Source organism: Somniosus microcephalus, chromosome 7, assembly GCF_052327205.1.
Source record: "Somniosus microcephalus isolate GS21.2 chromosome 7, FLI_Smic_1.0, whole genome shotgun sequence".
NCBI classification, from domain to species: domain Eukaryota; kingdom Metazoa; phylum Chordata; class Chondrichthyes; order Squaliformes; family Somniosidae; genus Somniosus; species Somniosus microcephalus.
The window spans coordinates 236,173,828-236,190,713 of record NC_140993.1 but is presented as its reverse complement, the minus strand read 5'-3'; the positions used below and the strand labels follow the sequence as shown (position 1 = coordinate 236,190,713).

The window sequence follows — 16,886 nt, the reverse complement described above, 5'->3', positions numbered from 1 at the left end:
CATTTATATAGCACCTTTAACATAGTAAAACATCCCAAGGTGCTTCACAGGAGCATTATCAGACAAAAAAAAGGCTTCTCCATCTCCCCTTTTTTCTCCAGCTCCTCCTTCCGTTGGAGAGCATGAACCAATTCTTGTTATTGTAGTGGGATGTTGGAGTGACTATAATGATGGAAAGCTACTATACACCTTGTTGAAGGTTTTTTAATTTTTCAGATTCATAATCGCTACGAAGGAAAAGACATTTCGAAACACAAGCGGAACTTGGCAATCACTGGAGGGGTGACGTTATCTGTAATTGTTTCTCCTGTTGTTGCTGCAGTAACTGTAGGTAAGGAAGCAAATGACCTTTCAACAATCATTGGGTAATAGCTGCATTTATTGGTAGTTGATATTGCTTCTTGTAAAGGCATTATTCTGGACAAAATTGAAGCACAGGATCAGGATAAACGTCACTTCACTGCAATATTTTTAGCTACCAAAAATGGCCTGGTGTGCAGTTTGAATCTGTGCACTGTATGCTTCACTGCTATTCTCTGATTTATTCAGTGTTGTGCTGTGCCTCCCTCCTTTGAAGCTGTTTACTGGTGTACAAAATATTTACTAACTTGTTAAAGGATTTTCATTGTTTTATGTGGGCCAAAGATTTCGTTTCCTATAAAGGTTTGGCACTGAAGCTGTGAGGGAGCAGTATATTGTTTCTCAGGCTGGGTTTGTTCGAATAGTAACGATTTGCCAAATTACATCGTTCGTATCTTTATCAAATATATTTATTTAAAATAGCCATATTCAGAAAAGGCAGCTCTTACTTGGCCACTCTCCTCTAACTTCAGAGAACTGTATTTACTTTGATAAAATGTATTGTGTTTTGTTTTTACATTTTCAGATTTTAGAGAAGAAAGGAAGCCTTTTAAGCGAACTTGACATTTTTGTGGTGTTTCAGGCCCACCTCTAACTCTGTTCTGAGATCCTAGCTTCTCTGGGTCTCTGCTATTTTCTTCTTTTTATTTGGCACATGGTGAGCCAGGATGTATAAGTTGATGGATTTCTTGGTATTGTGACCTTGACGTTTCTTGTCATGTGCCATATTCTTGCCAGAATTAAAATAAGGAAAGGCCCTAATTGGGGCTTGCCTTTAATAAGGCGTTGCAAAGCATTTTACAACCAATGGTTTAATTTTTGATGTGTATTAATGTTGTTTTGTAGGCAAGGGTGAGGACTATCAACTGAACTAAGATGACATTTGTGTTGGTGGCGCATGGTCATGCCTGGGTAATTTGGGGGTGGGGGGGGCGCGCTGTCATTGTCCCGGGAACGAGCTGTCAGTTTTTTATACGATAGCAAAATACTGCGGATGCTGTTTCTCCACGGATGTTGTCTGGCCTGCTGAGTTTTTCCAGCGTTTTCTGTTATGTCAGTTTTTTATGATTGGCTTGAGCTTGTCCTTCTGGCATGTGCAGGACTCTAAACTTAGGGTGCGATAGTTCTGCAAATTGAAGTAGGACTTCCTTGCCCTGCAGTTCCCAAGATTGCTTCAGAAATGTGTTATCACGGACTGCCAGGTGCACATCCAATGTTGCACCGTGGCCTGCAGCACTGAGCTACTTAATGGTGTATCTTGCTGTTTTCTGAGCAAGTACAAGCTACTATTTTTACATTTTTTGTTTTGCTTTTGTTGCATTTAGTTTGGTGCATTTTTAGTTTTTTGTATTTAAAAGTATAATTTTGAGTTTTTTCTCGCATGTTACACCTCATACCATTCAAAGGATTGTGACTGTCAATTGAAACAGGAATGGGCATTCCTCTGGGAATTCCTTTAGCCTTTGGGTAGTTAGAGAATGAGGTGGAGTTCCGTAGAATTCTCTGCTTTCTGGTTTCAAGACAGAAAGCAGAGAGTAGGGGTAAAGGGCAACTATTCAGAGTGGCAGAAGGTGCGAAGTGGTGTTCCACAAGGATCAATGCTGGGACCACTGTTCATAATTTATATTATCAATTTAGACTTTGGAATCAAAAACACAATTTCTAAATTTGCTGATGGCACCAATTTGGGGTCAGGGGGAATAGTCAATACTGAGGACTATGACAAATTACAAGAAGACAGTAATAAACTTAAATGGGCATATACGTAATTGGCAAATGAAATTCAACACAGATAAATGTGAGGTGTTACATTTTGTTAAGAAAAATAGGGAGGTCATATATTACTTGGTAAATCCAAATCTAAGTGGGGTAGAAGAGCAAAGGGATCTCTGAGTACAAATACACAAATCACTGAAAGTAGCGACACAGGTTAACAAGGCCATAAAAAAGCAAACCAAGCACCAGGGTTTATTTCTAGAGGGATGGAATTGAAAAGTAGAGAAGTTATGCTAAACTTGTATCGAACCTTGGTTAGACCACACTTGAAATACTGCGTACAATTCTGGTTGCCATATTATAAAAAGGATATAGAGGCACTGGAGAGGATGATACCAGATGTCACCAATAGGGAATTCAGAAGGAACTTCTTCACCCAGAGAGTGGTGAGAATGTGAAACTCGCTACCACAGGGAGTGGTTGAAGCGAATAGTATAGATGCATTTAAGAGGAGGTTAGATAAGCATAAGGAGGGAGAAAGGAATAGAGGGTTATGCCGATAGTTAGATGAGGAAAGACAGGAAGTGGCTTGAGTGGAGCATAAATGCCGGCATGGACTGGTTGGGCCGAATGGCCTGTTTCTGTGCTGTATGTCCTATGAATGATCAGTGGGAGATCTACCTGAGGCTGGTTGCACATACCCACAATTACTGGAGGATGAGAGTCCGCAGACCCTGCCACAGCTACTTGGGTATATCAGAGGAAATGTGTGTGTTCACCACTTGTGGTTCCAGTGGGAGGCCTTTTTCTAGGTCGAAATTGTGCGCTCAGTTGCCATCTTTTTGAACAAACAGCGAAGTGTCCTTGAGTTGTTGGAAGTTGACAACATGAGCACAGTAACAGAAATGTGTGTAATCTGCAAGCCACCTTTATGTATTAGTATATGACCACACATCATGCAGCTAGGTTTGTTTACAATGTCTTGAGGCCTGATGTGAGATGTCACGTCTTTCAGTTACTGCAAAGTAATTCATTGTGCACAAAGCACTTCTAAACATTGAGATCTGTGCTATATAAATGCAAGTCGACTTTTCTGCCTTCCTTTTTATAAGACCAATTGTCTTTAGTTGATGTTGATGTTGATGGTGGGGGATATGTGCCACTGAAGGTAATTAGTAGGTCGTTGGACCTCCTCTTGTCGAAGATTACATAGATTAGCAACACAGAAACAGACCATTTGGCCCAATCAGTCTGTGCTGATGTACATTGCATCTTGAAGGTGCGCCCTACTGACGTATGGGTCTGCATTAGACGCAGTGAAAGAGCTGTAAGTTAATGTAAGGGATTGGCATGAGCGAGCAGTAAATGTGGAACAGGATGACCAGCTACAATTTGTGCCGTAAGTTTTTTGGACGTTTTCCTTGAAAGTGTTCCGCTGTCTTGTGCATCTGGTCCCAGGTCCTGTGGGTAGTGTGCGCAAATGCTGAGCCCGGCCACCACCTGCTGCTAGAAATAGTGCACTGCTCTTCTGTTGCAAGAGAGCCCCGAAGTGCCAAACAGGGCAACCCAACTCGTGCAGCTGCGTGTCCCTTTTTGGTAACCAACAAACGGGTTGAGTCCATCACAGGCTCTTGTTTCAGGCCTTCATATTGGGTTTCCATTTGCCTGGCACCTCTTCTGTTTCTCCTCCCCTCCCATCTCCAGTTCCCGCTTTGGCAAAGGTTGACAGATATTCAGAATTTCATTTCGAAGCTTTATAAAAGCTTAAGCAATATTTATCCCCATATGTAGCCACTTACTTTTACGTGCATGGATCCTTAAATTCCACCTGCTGGGAGCGTTTTGTGCATCTGCCATTATCCTAGCTCCCTGCACAGGGCCAAATCTGCATCGGCAGCTGTGACTAATTACTCCAATGAGTTGATCACAGAGAACTGCGGGCAGTCAGACTGCGCTGTTGTCTAATTTTGCCCGAGAATCTAGGCAGAAGAGTCTGAACTCTGCTTGGGGGGCGGAAATCAAACCTGTACTGTTTTTTCCTGTTCCTCAAATACAGGTTTTGCTATCAGTTTATCTCTGTGGTTTGCTTGGTGACCTGACATAGCTGTGTATCGTGTTAGCTGATCTCATGTGCAATTGTAGGTTCATTACTTAGTTCTGCACTTATAAGACCGTACTCTGGAATCGACATCCTGCCTGATTAGGAAGATCTGCTTTTGGAGCAGACTTTGGAGTTGGTGTTGAAGGGATTGGGTTTCTGAAGTAGAGTAAGCCTGTACTTTGGATTTTTATCTCAGTGGGCTGGGTGCAAAACTGCAATGGAAGGTGTGTGATTTGGATGGATATCCAGAGCCTTGGGTATGATTTGCGGTGTGAAGGAAAGATAGCTCACTATTGTGGAGGAATTGAGCTGGATATGCTGCATCTCCCCTCGTGCTCATGGAAGATCCTTTTTGAATGGGTTTGTAAATTTTGATGCAAGTTGCGATAATGCTTGGCAGCCTTGCTGAATGAGTGTCCTATGTCAAAATGTTGCCGCAGTAATGCCTGCGTTAGTAGGTTAGGGTAATGGCATGACTCTTGTGGAAGTTTGCAGTTACTGAGAAACATAGAAGATAGGAGCAGGAGTCGGCCATTCGGCCCCTCGAGCCTGCTCCGCCATTCAATGCGATCATGGCTGATCATCCAAATTCAGTACCCTGTTCCTGCTTTCTCCCCATATCCCTTGATCCCCTTAGTCTTAAGGAATGGGCGCTAGCTCTGGTGAGATTACCTCCAGGAAATGTTAGTGGATGAATCAATCATTTTTGAGCAAAAGGAGTTCTGCAGTGTAGTGTTTCGCACTCTCCCTAATTCCGGAAATCTGAATGTCTAATCGAGACGAGTTATCTAGGTCATCGGCTTTTGTGCTGAATTGACAGCAACATCAGTAGCTTCAAAATGTCATTCATCCTGTGTGAAGCGCTTTGGGACATTGGAGCGATGTGATGAGGTGTTATATAAATGCAAATTCTTCTTCCCTGCACCTAAATATTTAAATTTATTTATCCTCACACGTAGGTGCATGTCATCTTCACCCACGTAACCTTCAGCCACTCCCATGTGTGGCCCAGCTTGCTGTGGACTTTTGTTTGAGTGCAGTTATGCTGATGCCTGTTCAGCCATCATAGTCACCCTTTACACCATTGTTGCAGAATGTTGAGAAGCCTGTCCCTGGGAGGGATGCCAGTCTATATGTGTTGAGTGGAATGGCTGGCAGCGGTGTTGAGTGGCCGAGGAAGCTGTCTGTTGTGGTGAAGTGGGCTCATTTGTTTATATTTTTCTCCTCATCTATGTGATGGGCTCAGTTGTGGAGCTCAAGCAAAACCTGACCGCCTCCTTCAATAGTACTACTCGATTGGTCCAGTATTATTCAAGAGTACACGTAAGCAAAAATACCCTCGGGCGGATTACAGGGACTGCCCTTTCACACATGACCTTAATATATTTTTATTTAATTGAGCATGTTTTTGAAAGGCATCTAGGTGTTCAGCCCAGATTAACTTTTTACTGCGTTATGTCTTCAGGACCAGTGAAACATTTCATGGTTTGGTGAATAAATGTCTTCCCAGTATTCTCTTCCAAAATGTGGTTACTTTTGTGTTTGATGTGTATGAAGCATTAAGCTGTGTTATAGTGACAGTTGAATGCTGTTCTGGGTAATTATGACATATATAAAACCAGTTGTGTTCAACATAAGCAGAAAACCCTTGTTGCTAGGATTTGAGCAAAGTGGAATGTGACATTTTCATACTGTATCCATTTCAGCTGTGGGGGAAAAAAATACCCACAGTACAATTATAGAATCTGCCCTGCAAGTGTGGGTTGTCTGAGAGCATTTTGAACCAGCACTAGGATGATGTACTGAGGGTTGCTAGTCTGTCACAAGTGGTGGGAGCAGCTTAGATGATGAATTAATAGGATCAAAATGAAGTATATTGGCTAAATTGTTTTTAAAAATTTTTTTTACATGGAGCGTATTGCTACCAATACCCTAAATAAAGCTCGTGACCGCACTGTTTGATATAATTATCTCTGATATAGGGCTGTCAGCAGTTTGAAAATGTGACATGCCACTGGCTTTCTGCCTTGTGCTGACACACTTCTTCACACTATGCAACTGTTGACATTTACGTGTAATTGACACTGATTAAAAACTAATGTTAAACTCCAATGGATGACTTTTGTGAAGTGTTTGAAATCCTAATATGATTTCAGGTTTCTATTAGAGAATTACATAGACTTAAAAATTATCAGGCTTCTAATTGGGGAACAGCCAAAGAAAATACGAACAAAAACGGCAGTAAAGGCATGGGCCAATTATAACATCGTAAGCCTATTAATGCAGAATTAGTGTTCACAAAGTCACCTGCTTGGGAAGTAGGAAATATCTGCTTACCAACATGCAGTGACCTATTTTGACCCAAGCTTGCCAACCTGGGCTGGCAATTGTCGTACCAGATTATCTTTAATTTGGACGTGGTGCCGGGGTTAGTTAATGTGATGAACAGGGTAATGAATGCAGTGTAGCGCAAAAAACACCCTACAGCAAATAGGTGGTGTTAATCTGCATTTTGCTGTTAAATGCATTTCTTTTGTGTTCTTTCTTTATAGGTATTGGGGTTCCCATTATGCTGGCATACGTATATGGAGTAGTTCCCATTTCTCTCTGCCGTAGTGGTGGCTGTGGAGTTTCTGCTGGCACTGGAAAGGGTGTGCGGATAGAATTTGATGATGAAAATGATAATGTTGGTGGAGGAAATGCAGCATTAGGTAAGGGCTAGTTTTTAACCTTCCCAAGTTTCCTGCTACCTGTTAAAACGGTCTATGGTTTGTTACCTTTAGTGTTCATCTCCACGTACATGACTGTATATGTCTTTAGATGCTTTCATCTTGTATTTAAAATACATTTTCATTGCCGTTCCTTATACAGTCGAAGTGAGTGGGCAACGTCTTCGTAAATCTCTGTCGGCAGCACTGTTGACTTAGTGTGTGTGTACCTTCATCACTGAGTACACTTTGTCCAGCGGTTGCTCTGTTCTATTTATGTTGGCCTACAGGGATTTAGTTGCTGCCTGTCTGTCTTGGGGGATGGGAGCCACAAGGGGCTGTGGTGTTAGCAAAGAGAACTTGCAGCAATGTGGCAAATTCATGCCTCTGCGAGCACTTTAATTAATTTGCTTTTGCAGTGTCATTTCAGCAATTCCTTTGTTAACCATAGGACTATCTGTGCACTGTACAAAAGCGCACCAGCTTAACTCTGCAAAAAGAAGCCTATTTATGAAAACATCCATTTTAATTTAATTTGACTGACTGACTACCCCTCACCCCTAAATTTTGTAGTTGATTTTCTCCCTTGCCGTGCACTGTTGAAGAAGTACGAGCAGCCCTTCCTGCAGTATGTAACTAGCTGTGTTGGGGCTAGGGGTGCATCTACTTTCCCCTTCAGTTTTGGCTTAACTCTTCACACTTGTACCTAGCAGCTCTGTTTGTGTGTTTTTCATGGTACATTGCAGGGCTGTACAAACTTTCTGTCTTCAGGATATATATGGTATTTAGGTGTATACTGTGGAGGTGGGGTGGGTGTGGATGAGCTAAAGGTGGGTGAAGGAGGAGTGAAGAACAAAAAGTTTCACTCCTTGTTTCCATTAATTTGCATATGTCTCATTTTGCTGATCTAAGATTTATCTGCCAGCAAAGCAAAAGCATCAAGAACAGCCCTTTTCAAACCTCTGGGCCCCCAAAAAATCAACCAGGATGAAATAGCAAATCGGACTGGGCTTTTTGAAGGTGGAACTGCCAGAGCTTGGGAGCCATAGTTTGGAAACCCTTGCACTAGTGTACTCCGCTACTGAACCACACGTTACTTAAAAGGCTGGGAGAATGCCCTGTTAAATGTGATTGTGCACTATTGTAGCGGTTGGCTGTGTCCATTTCTGCCTCAGGGCCAATGTTCCCTTTAAGCTGCGTAGCGCTCCAGGGAACCCACGCAGCCGGCTTGCCAGCTTTTCAATGCGAAAACCGCGTGTGCGCAATATTTTGAATGGTCCGCGCAGCCTCTTAAAATGGCTGCGTGGCACCAAAAATAATGACGGGGAATATTGCTCAGAACCTGCCTGGTTTCTGCAACTACAGGCTGTATATTAGTTCTGTAAATATTCTTAGTCCCTCCAGTGGTACCAATTGGATACTACATCACTTCAGCTTAACGCTATTACTTTTTCACTCATCATACTTCATGTTATCTGTAGGTAACCCTACCCATTATTTAAAAAAAAAATAAAGTGTTAAGTCCCAGACCTGAGGAACAGTTCAGTTTGTGCTGACTTTTCAGACCACCTTGTTCTCTAGGCTACCAACATTACAAGTTTACAGAAAACATTTCTTTGCGGATGCTACGTGATTTTTTTAAATGTTTGTACCCTTGCAGGATATCTGTGTGCTAAGTGTAAGACAAGTTTTAAAGCATAATGAATAATCTCACATGTATTCAGGAAGCTCCATAGGAGACTTCACACTTACAGCCTGAAGCATCTGCCAAGGTTTTAATTGCTAACAAAACTGAAATGAGCCAAGGTTGATGAGCTGCTGCTTTATTTGTTTCTGCCCATCTAGATACCACTTTCGTAGTTGAGGCTCGCAATAACCCCAGTATCGGAGAGGGGAGTGTTGGGGGCCTAACGGGCAGTTTGAGTGCCAGTGGCAGTCACATGGACAGAATTGGTGCAATACGAGACAACCTGAGTGAAACAGCGAGCACAATGGCACTGGCCGGAGCTAGTATCACGGGCAGCCTTTCTGGCAGTGCGATGGTCAACTGTTTCAATAGGTAAGCCCAACAAAAGGTTTGGCCATTGCAAAACGTCCTTTCACTGTCTGCAACCTTTTTAAACACAGTTTTTTTTAAATAATGAAAACTCACTTGGAGGAGTTTGTGAATCTATGGTGCAAGGGAACTGACTTCAGCTGGGTGCAGATAAACTGATTTGGCTGTTGATACATCGGATATACGGCACAGAAACAGGCCATTTGGCCCGACCAGTCCATGCTGGTGTTTATGCTCCACTCGAACCTCCTCTTGTCTTTCCACATCTAACTCTATCAGCATAGCCCTCTATTCCCTTCTCCCTCATATGCTTATCTAGCCTCCCCTTAAATGCATCTATACTATTCACTTCAACCACTCCCTGTGGTAGTGAGCTCCATATTCTCACCACTCAAGTTCCTTCTGAATTCCCTATTGGATTTCTTGGTGACTATCTTATATTGATGGCCTCTAGTTTTGCTCTTCCCCACAAGTGGAAACACACACTGTGTTAACTCTATCAAAACCATTCATAATTTTAAAGACCTCTATTAGGTCACCCCTCAGCCTTCTCTTTTCAAGAGAAAAGAGACCCAGCCTGTTCATCCTTTCCTGATAGGTATACCCTCGCATTTCTGGTATCATCCTTGTAAATCTTTTTTGCACCCTCTCCAGTGTCTCTATATCCTTTTTATAATATGGCGACCAGAATTGTACGCAGTACTCCAGGTGTGGTCCAACCAAGGTTCGATACAAGTTTAGCATAACTTCTCTACTTTCCAATTCAATCCCTCTAGAAATAAATCCTAGTGCCTGGTGTGCCTTTTTATGGTCTTGTTAACCTGTATCATTACTTTCAGTGATTTTTGTACTTGTACTCTGAGATCCCTTTGCTCTTCTACCTCACTTATATTCTTATTTTCCAAGTAATATGTGACTTCTCTCTTTTTCTTACCAAGATGTAATACCTCACATTTATCTGTGTTGAATTTCATTTGCCAATTATATGCCCATTCTTCAAGTTTATTAATGTCGTCTTGTAATTTGTTCCAGTCCTCCTCAGTATTGACTATCTTTCTCCCCCCCCCCCCCCCACAAAATTTGGTGTCATCTGCAAATTTAGAAATTGTTTTTGATTCCAAAGTCTAAATCGTTAATATAAATTATGAACAACAGTGGTCCCAGCACTGATCCTTGTGAAACACCACTTTCCACCTTCTGCTACTCTGAATAACTACCCTTTACCCCTACTCTCTGCTTTCTATCTTGAAGCCAGCTAGTTATCCATTCTTTCCCCGACTCCACATGCTCTGACCTTATTCATTAGTCTATTATGTGGTACCTTATCGAAGGCCTTTTGGAAAATCTAGATAAATTACATCTACTGCATTACCCTTGTCTACTCTCTCTGTTACCTCTTCAAAAAAATTCAGTGAGGTTGGTCAAGCAAGACTTTCCCTTTTGAAATCCATGCTGACTATTCATTATTATTGGTTTCTGAATGTTCTTCTATTTTCTCCTTTAGTAGGAATTCCATTATTTTTTCCTACCACCAAAGTTAAGCTGACTAGTCTATAGTTCCCTGGACGTGTTCTATCTCCCTTCTTAACTATAGGTCTTATGTTAGCTATCCGCCAGTCCTCTAGCACTACACCTTGTTCTAACGAATTATTAAATATGTGTAGTAATGCCTCTGCTATCACTTTCCTTGATTCTTTTAAAATGCACGGATGTAATTCTTCCGGAGCAGGGGTTTTATCCCGCGTTTGATTTAGTCATACATCCTGGGCTAGAATCATAGCATGTTACAGCCCAGAAACGGGTCATTTGGCTCATCAAATCTGTGCCAATGTCCCTCTACACTGAGCCACCCAGTCGAATCCCACTCTCCTGCTGAATCCCCATGCCCTTAGTATTGCTACTTGTTAAACAACTATCTAATTCCTTTTTAATGGAATTTATGGACTCTGAACAACATTTTGTGACAGAACTTCACATTCTGACCATCTGCGAAAATAATTTTTAAACCTCCCCTTTAATTCTTTTTGAGATTATCATAAACTGCCAACCTATTATTGTTTCACCAACCAGTGGAAACATTTGATTACTCCTTATATCACCGTAATCCTTCATAATCTTGAACACCTCTATCAGGTCACCCCTTAATCTACTCTGCTCTAGTGGGGGGGAAAAGTCACAACTTTTCAATTCTCCCTACATAACTATAGCCCCATTATCCGTGGTAATATCCTATTGAATCTACACTGCATTTTTTTCAATGCTTTTATATCCTTCCTATAATAGGGTGCCCGAAAGTGTACAAATATGGGTTTCATTCATGCCCAAGTGATTCTAAGCTGTTATCTTGTAAAAGCTGTTTGCTGGAGAGGGTATGTTTTTGTGTTTTCTCTCCTAATTTTTGACCTGATTCACTGTAGGTTAGAGGTGCAGGCAGATATCCAGAAGGAACGATACAGTCTCAGTGGTGAGTCTGGCACAGTCAGCATTGGGACCATCAGCGACAATGCCAGCACAAGGGCCATGGCCGGATCAATTATCAATTCCTACAACCCACTGGACAGGTCTGCCACTTTGCTGACCTTTTTAATGACTTAAATAGCTTGTGATCTTTTAAATATGTTTAAAGTATTATTGCTGTTTGAATTAATAATTGCTCTTAAGTTTAAAAAGCACTGATTGGAAAAAATTGTAAAAATAGACAAAAGCAGTTTACACATTCTGCTTTAAAGAATAACACTCTGTATAATTGCAGCCTAAATAGTTGCATGGGGACCTTCCATGTAGTATTGCTGCTATCTACTTTTTGGAGGCGAGTTCCTTTTTTGCATGGTGCATCGTTGAACATGATGCTAACACAGGAAAGAAAGAAAGATAAAAGAAATTTATATAGCACCTTTCACGACCTCAGGATGTATCAGCACTTTGCAACCAATAATGTACTTTTAAAGGGAGTCACTGTTGTAATGTAGGAAACACTGCAGCTAAATTGCACATAGCAAGGTCCCATCAACAGCAAAGAGATAAATGACTGGATAACCTATTTTAGTGATGATATTTCAGGGATCAGTATTGGCCAGGCACTGGGAAAACTCCCCAGCTCCTCTTCGAATAGTCCCATGGGATCCTTTACACCCCCCTGAGAGGACAGATGGTTCCTCAGTTTAATATCTCATCCGAAAGACAGAAAAATTCACCTGCATATCAGAATTTGGCTGGGACACAGTCTGTTTCTCTTATTTCTTCATTTTACATTAGAGGATGAAGCAATCAGGAAGTTGCACTGTTTGCTAATAACCGCTCCAGAAATAGTGTATACATCTGGGTGCCGTGTTGCAGAAGAGGAAACTGCAGTAGTGATCCTGCGCTCAGTGGCCGGTTCAAAAATTCTGTGGTATTTAACCAAGAACTGAATGTGAAATTGGACTGAGTCACATTTCTGCCACCTGCCTGCAAGAACACAGTCCAAGTTGCACCACAGAAGGAAGTAAATGAATGGTCCCATATGGTATTCCCAGTCATGTTCTTACACATAGTCATTTACAAACTGACTCCTCTGAGAGCTAACCCTTGAGTTACAGACTTGAAACTTGATGACTTCAAACACTTTTGCATCTTTCCACATTCAGTGTGTTTCTTTAACAGTAGAGGTAACACACCAGAAATTTAATGCACTTAAAATATATTTTAGATGAACTGCTTGGTGCTCCTCAAAATAAAGCTTCTCATTGCTGAGAAATAACAGTACTTTTTTTACACCCTACCTTTGGGCACCCAGTGTTGGTATATGTACGGCCTGATGCCTAATAAAGTTCTGGCCTCTCAAAACCACCTCATCCCCTGTGTGGATTTATCTATTTCCCGATATTGGGACATCGTTTCCTCCAGTTGCTAATGTTCGTGGAAAGAATTGACCTGAGTATTAATCAGATTTCGCCACTTTATGTACCTGGAATCTTTTTTTGCTAATGATGAATAAAGACAATGTGTTTTGTTACTCAATACACTTTCCAGAGATTAAAAATATCTGGCACCTTTCCATTATTTATTTAGATACATGTTGAATGAGTGTCTTCTGTCACCTGGCTGCACTTCAGCTCAGAGTGAGCAATCAGACCGGTAGAATTGGCCTCTCTAATCTGGACTAGGCGTGTGAAAAATTAGCCAGGGTACCTACTCCTATTTCACGTGCAGTGAGCCCTGATGGAATGTGCACCTGTGTGGCCTTATAACCAGATTGGGTCCAATTTAATGTCTTCCACAGCCAAATAGTCTGTTGATACTCTAGATTTTCCAGTCGGCATTGTATTAACGCTAGTGGTAACCCATTTTAAAATAATGGTGTTTAGAAAATCTAGGTTTCTGTGACTATGCTTACACATGGGTATACTAAGCCAATTTCATTGGTTCAGGTTAGGAAAGAGAAAATTGGAATAAACACAAACTACACTTTTTGGCGACTTGGAAGAGTTTGTGTTTAATATGTTGAGCTGTACTCTGTTATCTAACTTCTAGCACCAATTCACTTCTTTCTCATCTACACTAAAATATGGATTTCACACTTGGTGTTTACCACTTGCTGTGAGTAGTTTATTGCAAGATTATTGATGGCCTTTTATTTGGAAGACTTCAATACCAAAAATTCTAATGGTCCGAAAGGGCAGCGTCGATGCAGATGCTGCTAGATTTAACCATCACTGTACTCAATATGACTGAAATGGATTTTCTGGCCTGGATTATGCTATATGTAGAGCAAAGCTTTTTGTGTCAAATATAGAATTTTTGAACACTCCACAGCAGTGAAAAGCTTCCCGTATTTGATACCTATCACCAGGAACAAGCATTCTTAGGTCAAGCACAGTACAGACATTTGCAGCATAAAGCTTTCCTCTATTTTGTTGCAACAATCAGCCTTTTTAACTCCATGTTCACCGATAATTTATGACTGTTCACCTTAATGTGCGAGGCAGTTAGAAAGCCATTTCTAAATGTATCTTCCATAGGGATCTGATTGATTAAGCTTAGAATAGAGCACACTTTGCCTTGTGCAGAACTTTAAATAGGTGGTTTTGTTAATACTTTAATTTTGTTTTCCCAGGCATAGTGTGAATTATATCTTTTCTCCTTAAAGATTGATGCATTTGATCACGGGACCTGGCACGGTCTTAAATGATGTGATCCTGTAAAGAATAATATTTTACTGATTTGGAATGTTTCGGAGGGTGAACCTGTGTAGGCTTTACTTAGGACATTAATTTTTAGAAGCCCTCCAGTTGTAGAGGTATAATCCTCTTATCTGCCTTTGGTCAGAACATCTTTCTCTGACACCACATGGCAAAAAGAAATCTAAGATCCTGCATCAGGGGAATGAATTACAAGACAGTAATTCATTCAATGAGTTCAGGGTGGTGCTAACTGCAAGAAGAAAATGTGAGTGCTTTGTTGTTACCTGAACCTTGAAATGAATCCTTGCCTGTAATTCTCATGTCACCTTTTCAGTATTTGAAATGGTTGAGCTACAAATAAATTCAGCATATTATGCTCCGTTGAACATTTGTCGATGAATATTACTACCACATCTGTAATGAACTTGACATTTACACGTGTGTATCTCCTTTCAGGGAAGGAAACAGTCTGGAGGTGCAAGTTGATATTGAATCGAAGCCTGCAAAGTTCAGGCACAACAGTGGGAGCAGTAGTGTAGATGACAGTAGCATGCCTGGTCGCAATGTAGCCACTTTAGCTTCGGCCCCTGTTCCGGACAATCGATGCAGTGCCTCCAAGTGGTCCAAAGAAACAACAACTAAAAAGTGCAAAGGAAAATTGCAGAAAAGAGGCAGTATGAAGATAAATGAAACTCGGGAGGAGATGGATGCACAGTTACTGGAACAGAGAAGCACCAACTCAAGTGAATTTGATTCGCCATCACTTAGTGACAGTATACCATCTGTGGCAGACTCTCACTCCAGCCATTTCTCCGAATTTAGCGGATCTGATATGGAGAGCATGAGAACGTCTTGTAGCCATGGTTCAAGTGACTATCACAGTCGGTTTTCAGCAGTCAGTCCCCTTCCAGAGGTGGAGAATGATCGTCTGGAGACATGTCCATCGCAAGGTGGTCTTCTTGCTTCTGTTGCAACTGGACCAAGTGCAGACGTCTTGCAGCTGAGTTTCATTGCAGAGGAGAATGGTGCTGCAACTTCAGCAGTGCCAAATTATGCCATTGAGGAGGCAGAAAATGTAACCAATAATAACCAGCAGCAACAGAGCAGTGCAATTCAATCTGAGATTTAATCCTTCAGTGCTGCAGTTCTAATCATAAGATGTCACTAATCAGTCCTGCCAACAGTTGATTATATGGTAATTGATATAAAAAGGAAACTAATAACTTGGGAACTGAAACTGGTGCTTATTAACCAACAAGATCGTGGATTTTGAAGGAAAAAATAAAGTGTAGGTGTCAGGGTTAAGCATGTTATTACAGATCTGTCTCCCACTTACCCAGTTCAATTTTTAAAGTTTGGGGAGAGCAGTAAGTAGAGCTTTTTGAGATGCGTTTATTGGGTAGTGTTAATGTCAGACAGGTAACGTGTTGAGTGATATATTGCAAAAAGAATGTGTAACTGAACTCCGAAAAACCCCAAAGTGCAAACAGAAATCAGTTGAAGATTACATCAGAAAAATGCATTCTTGACTGGTGATTCCTTTCCATTAGTGAAGATCGACCCTTTCTCCCTCACTGTTTCCTGGTGCCTTTGGAAAAGACTGTGTGTTTAATACCTACGTTATTGAAGATATATTTATACTTCTCCAAAAAATTCTGTATTGGACTACAGTATACCACACAAGAATGCTAACAAAATGCAGTTGGATGAAAGTTGTGTATACTGAATGAGTTATCTTAAGATATAACCCTATATTAGCCTACCAAAGACAGTACTCAGGCTTTAGAAAATGTTTTGCATAACCGATTTAACTGGTTTCTTTGTTCCGAAAAAGCAAGTGTTCATAACCGATGAATGCTGCTGATGCAGTTTGTTACAGATTGAAAGCACAGTGCAGAATTTGCACATTGCTTTGTTTGGAGCTTTAGAGAAGATAGGTAAAGACTATGGCCTTTTATTTCTCTTGTGTGCCGAGACACTAAAAAAAAAACTCACAAAGGCTGTCCTCAGCCTATAACGGTGCACTGTTGAAATTACAACATACTTCACTGAAATGCAAAATTCAGTCAGTGTGAGTATGTTTTGCGCATTATGGTGTGTGTGTTTGGTTTATGTTGCCATGTTGATAATGCTTGAAATTTTATCCTTATGAACAGAAGAATAAGAAAGTCACAAGTTGTGGTCTTTTTAATTTTCTTTGATAAGCTTTGGAACACTAGTGCCAGTTACAGTATATGTTGCATAATGCTTGTTTTCGTATTTGTATATTTGTTTGCAAGCTGGTTTGCCTAACAGGATGACTGTAAGATGCATATCTAAAATAAAATACAATTTAAAAACCATGCTTTGTGGGTATCTTTATAATCTGCAAAATAGTTTGGTTTGATTGAAATACTAAATGCTTCAACACTTTTTAAAATCCAAACAATAAAGTACAACTCCCCGGTGGCTCAGCTACTCATTTGAGCCATACAGACTGGGAAGATGCCAGGCGATCCCTGTCTATCTGAGCCAAGGCAGTAATGGGGGGTATTTTTTTTGGTCTCTGCCCAGATTAGAGAGGGGAAAATTGATCAAGGTTACTGCTTTTGATAGTTTTCCAGTGACCCCAAGTAGAAATATGTCTCTTGGCATTTGATTAGGATAAGAACTGGCTTTGGCTGTCGAATTGCCTGTTGTCATTTGTCCTTCAATAATGGCGATTAGGGTGCGGTACTGGAGGGCAATCAGCACCCACTGAACTGTGCTCCAGCAAGGAGCCAAAACCTTCAAAAGGAGGATAA

At 41.0% G+C, this 16,886-nt stretch overlaps 1 protein-coding gene across 5 annotated transcripts in view; it reads left to right on the top strand.

The window, feature by feature from the left end:
- The window catches only part of rnf19a (ring finger protein 19A, RBR E3 ubiquitin protein ligase), an 82,857-nt gene extending 66,412 nt beyond the window's left edge, over positions 1–16,445 (top strand). For all 5 annotated transcript variants that reach the window (XM_085993461.1, XM_085993457.1, XM_085993459.1 and 2 more), the window contains 5 exons: positions 217–331; positions 6,730–6,888; positions 8,731–8,944; positions 11,359–11,502; positions 14,560–16,445. In XM_085993461.1, coding sequence (XP_085849587.1) covers positions 217–331; positions 6,730–6,888; positions 8,731–8,944; positions 11,359–11,502; positions 14,560–15,232 — 1,305 coding nt within the window. In that variant the 3' untranslated portion in view covers positions 15,233–16,445. The remainder of the gene's footprint in view (positions 1–216; positions 332–6,729; positions 6,889–8,730; positions 8,945–11,358; positions 11,503–14,559) is intronic.
- The last annotated feature ends 441 nt before the right edge of the window (positions 16,446–16,886 follow it).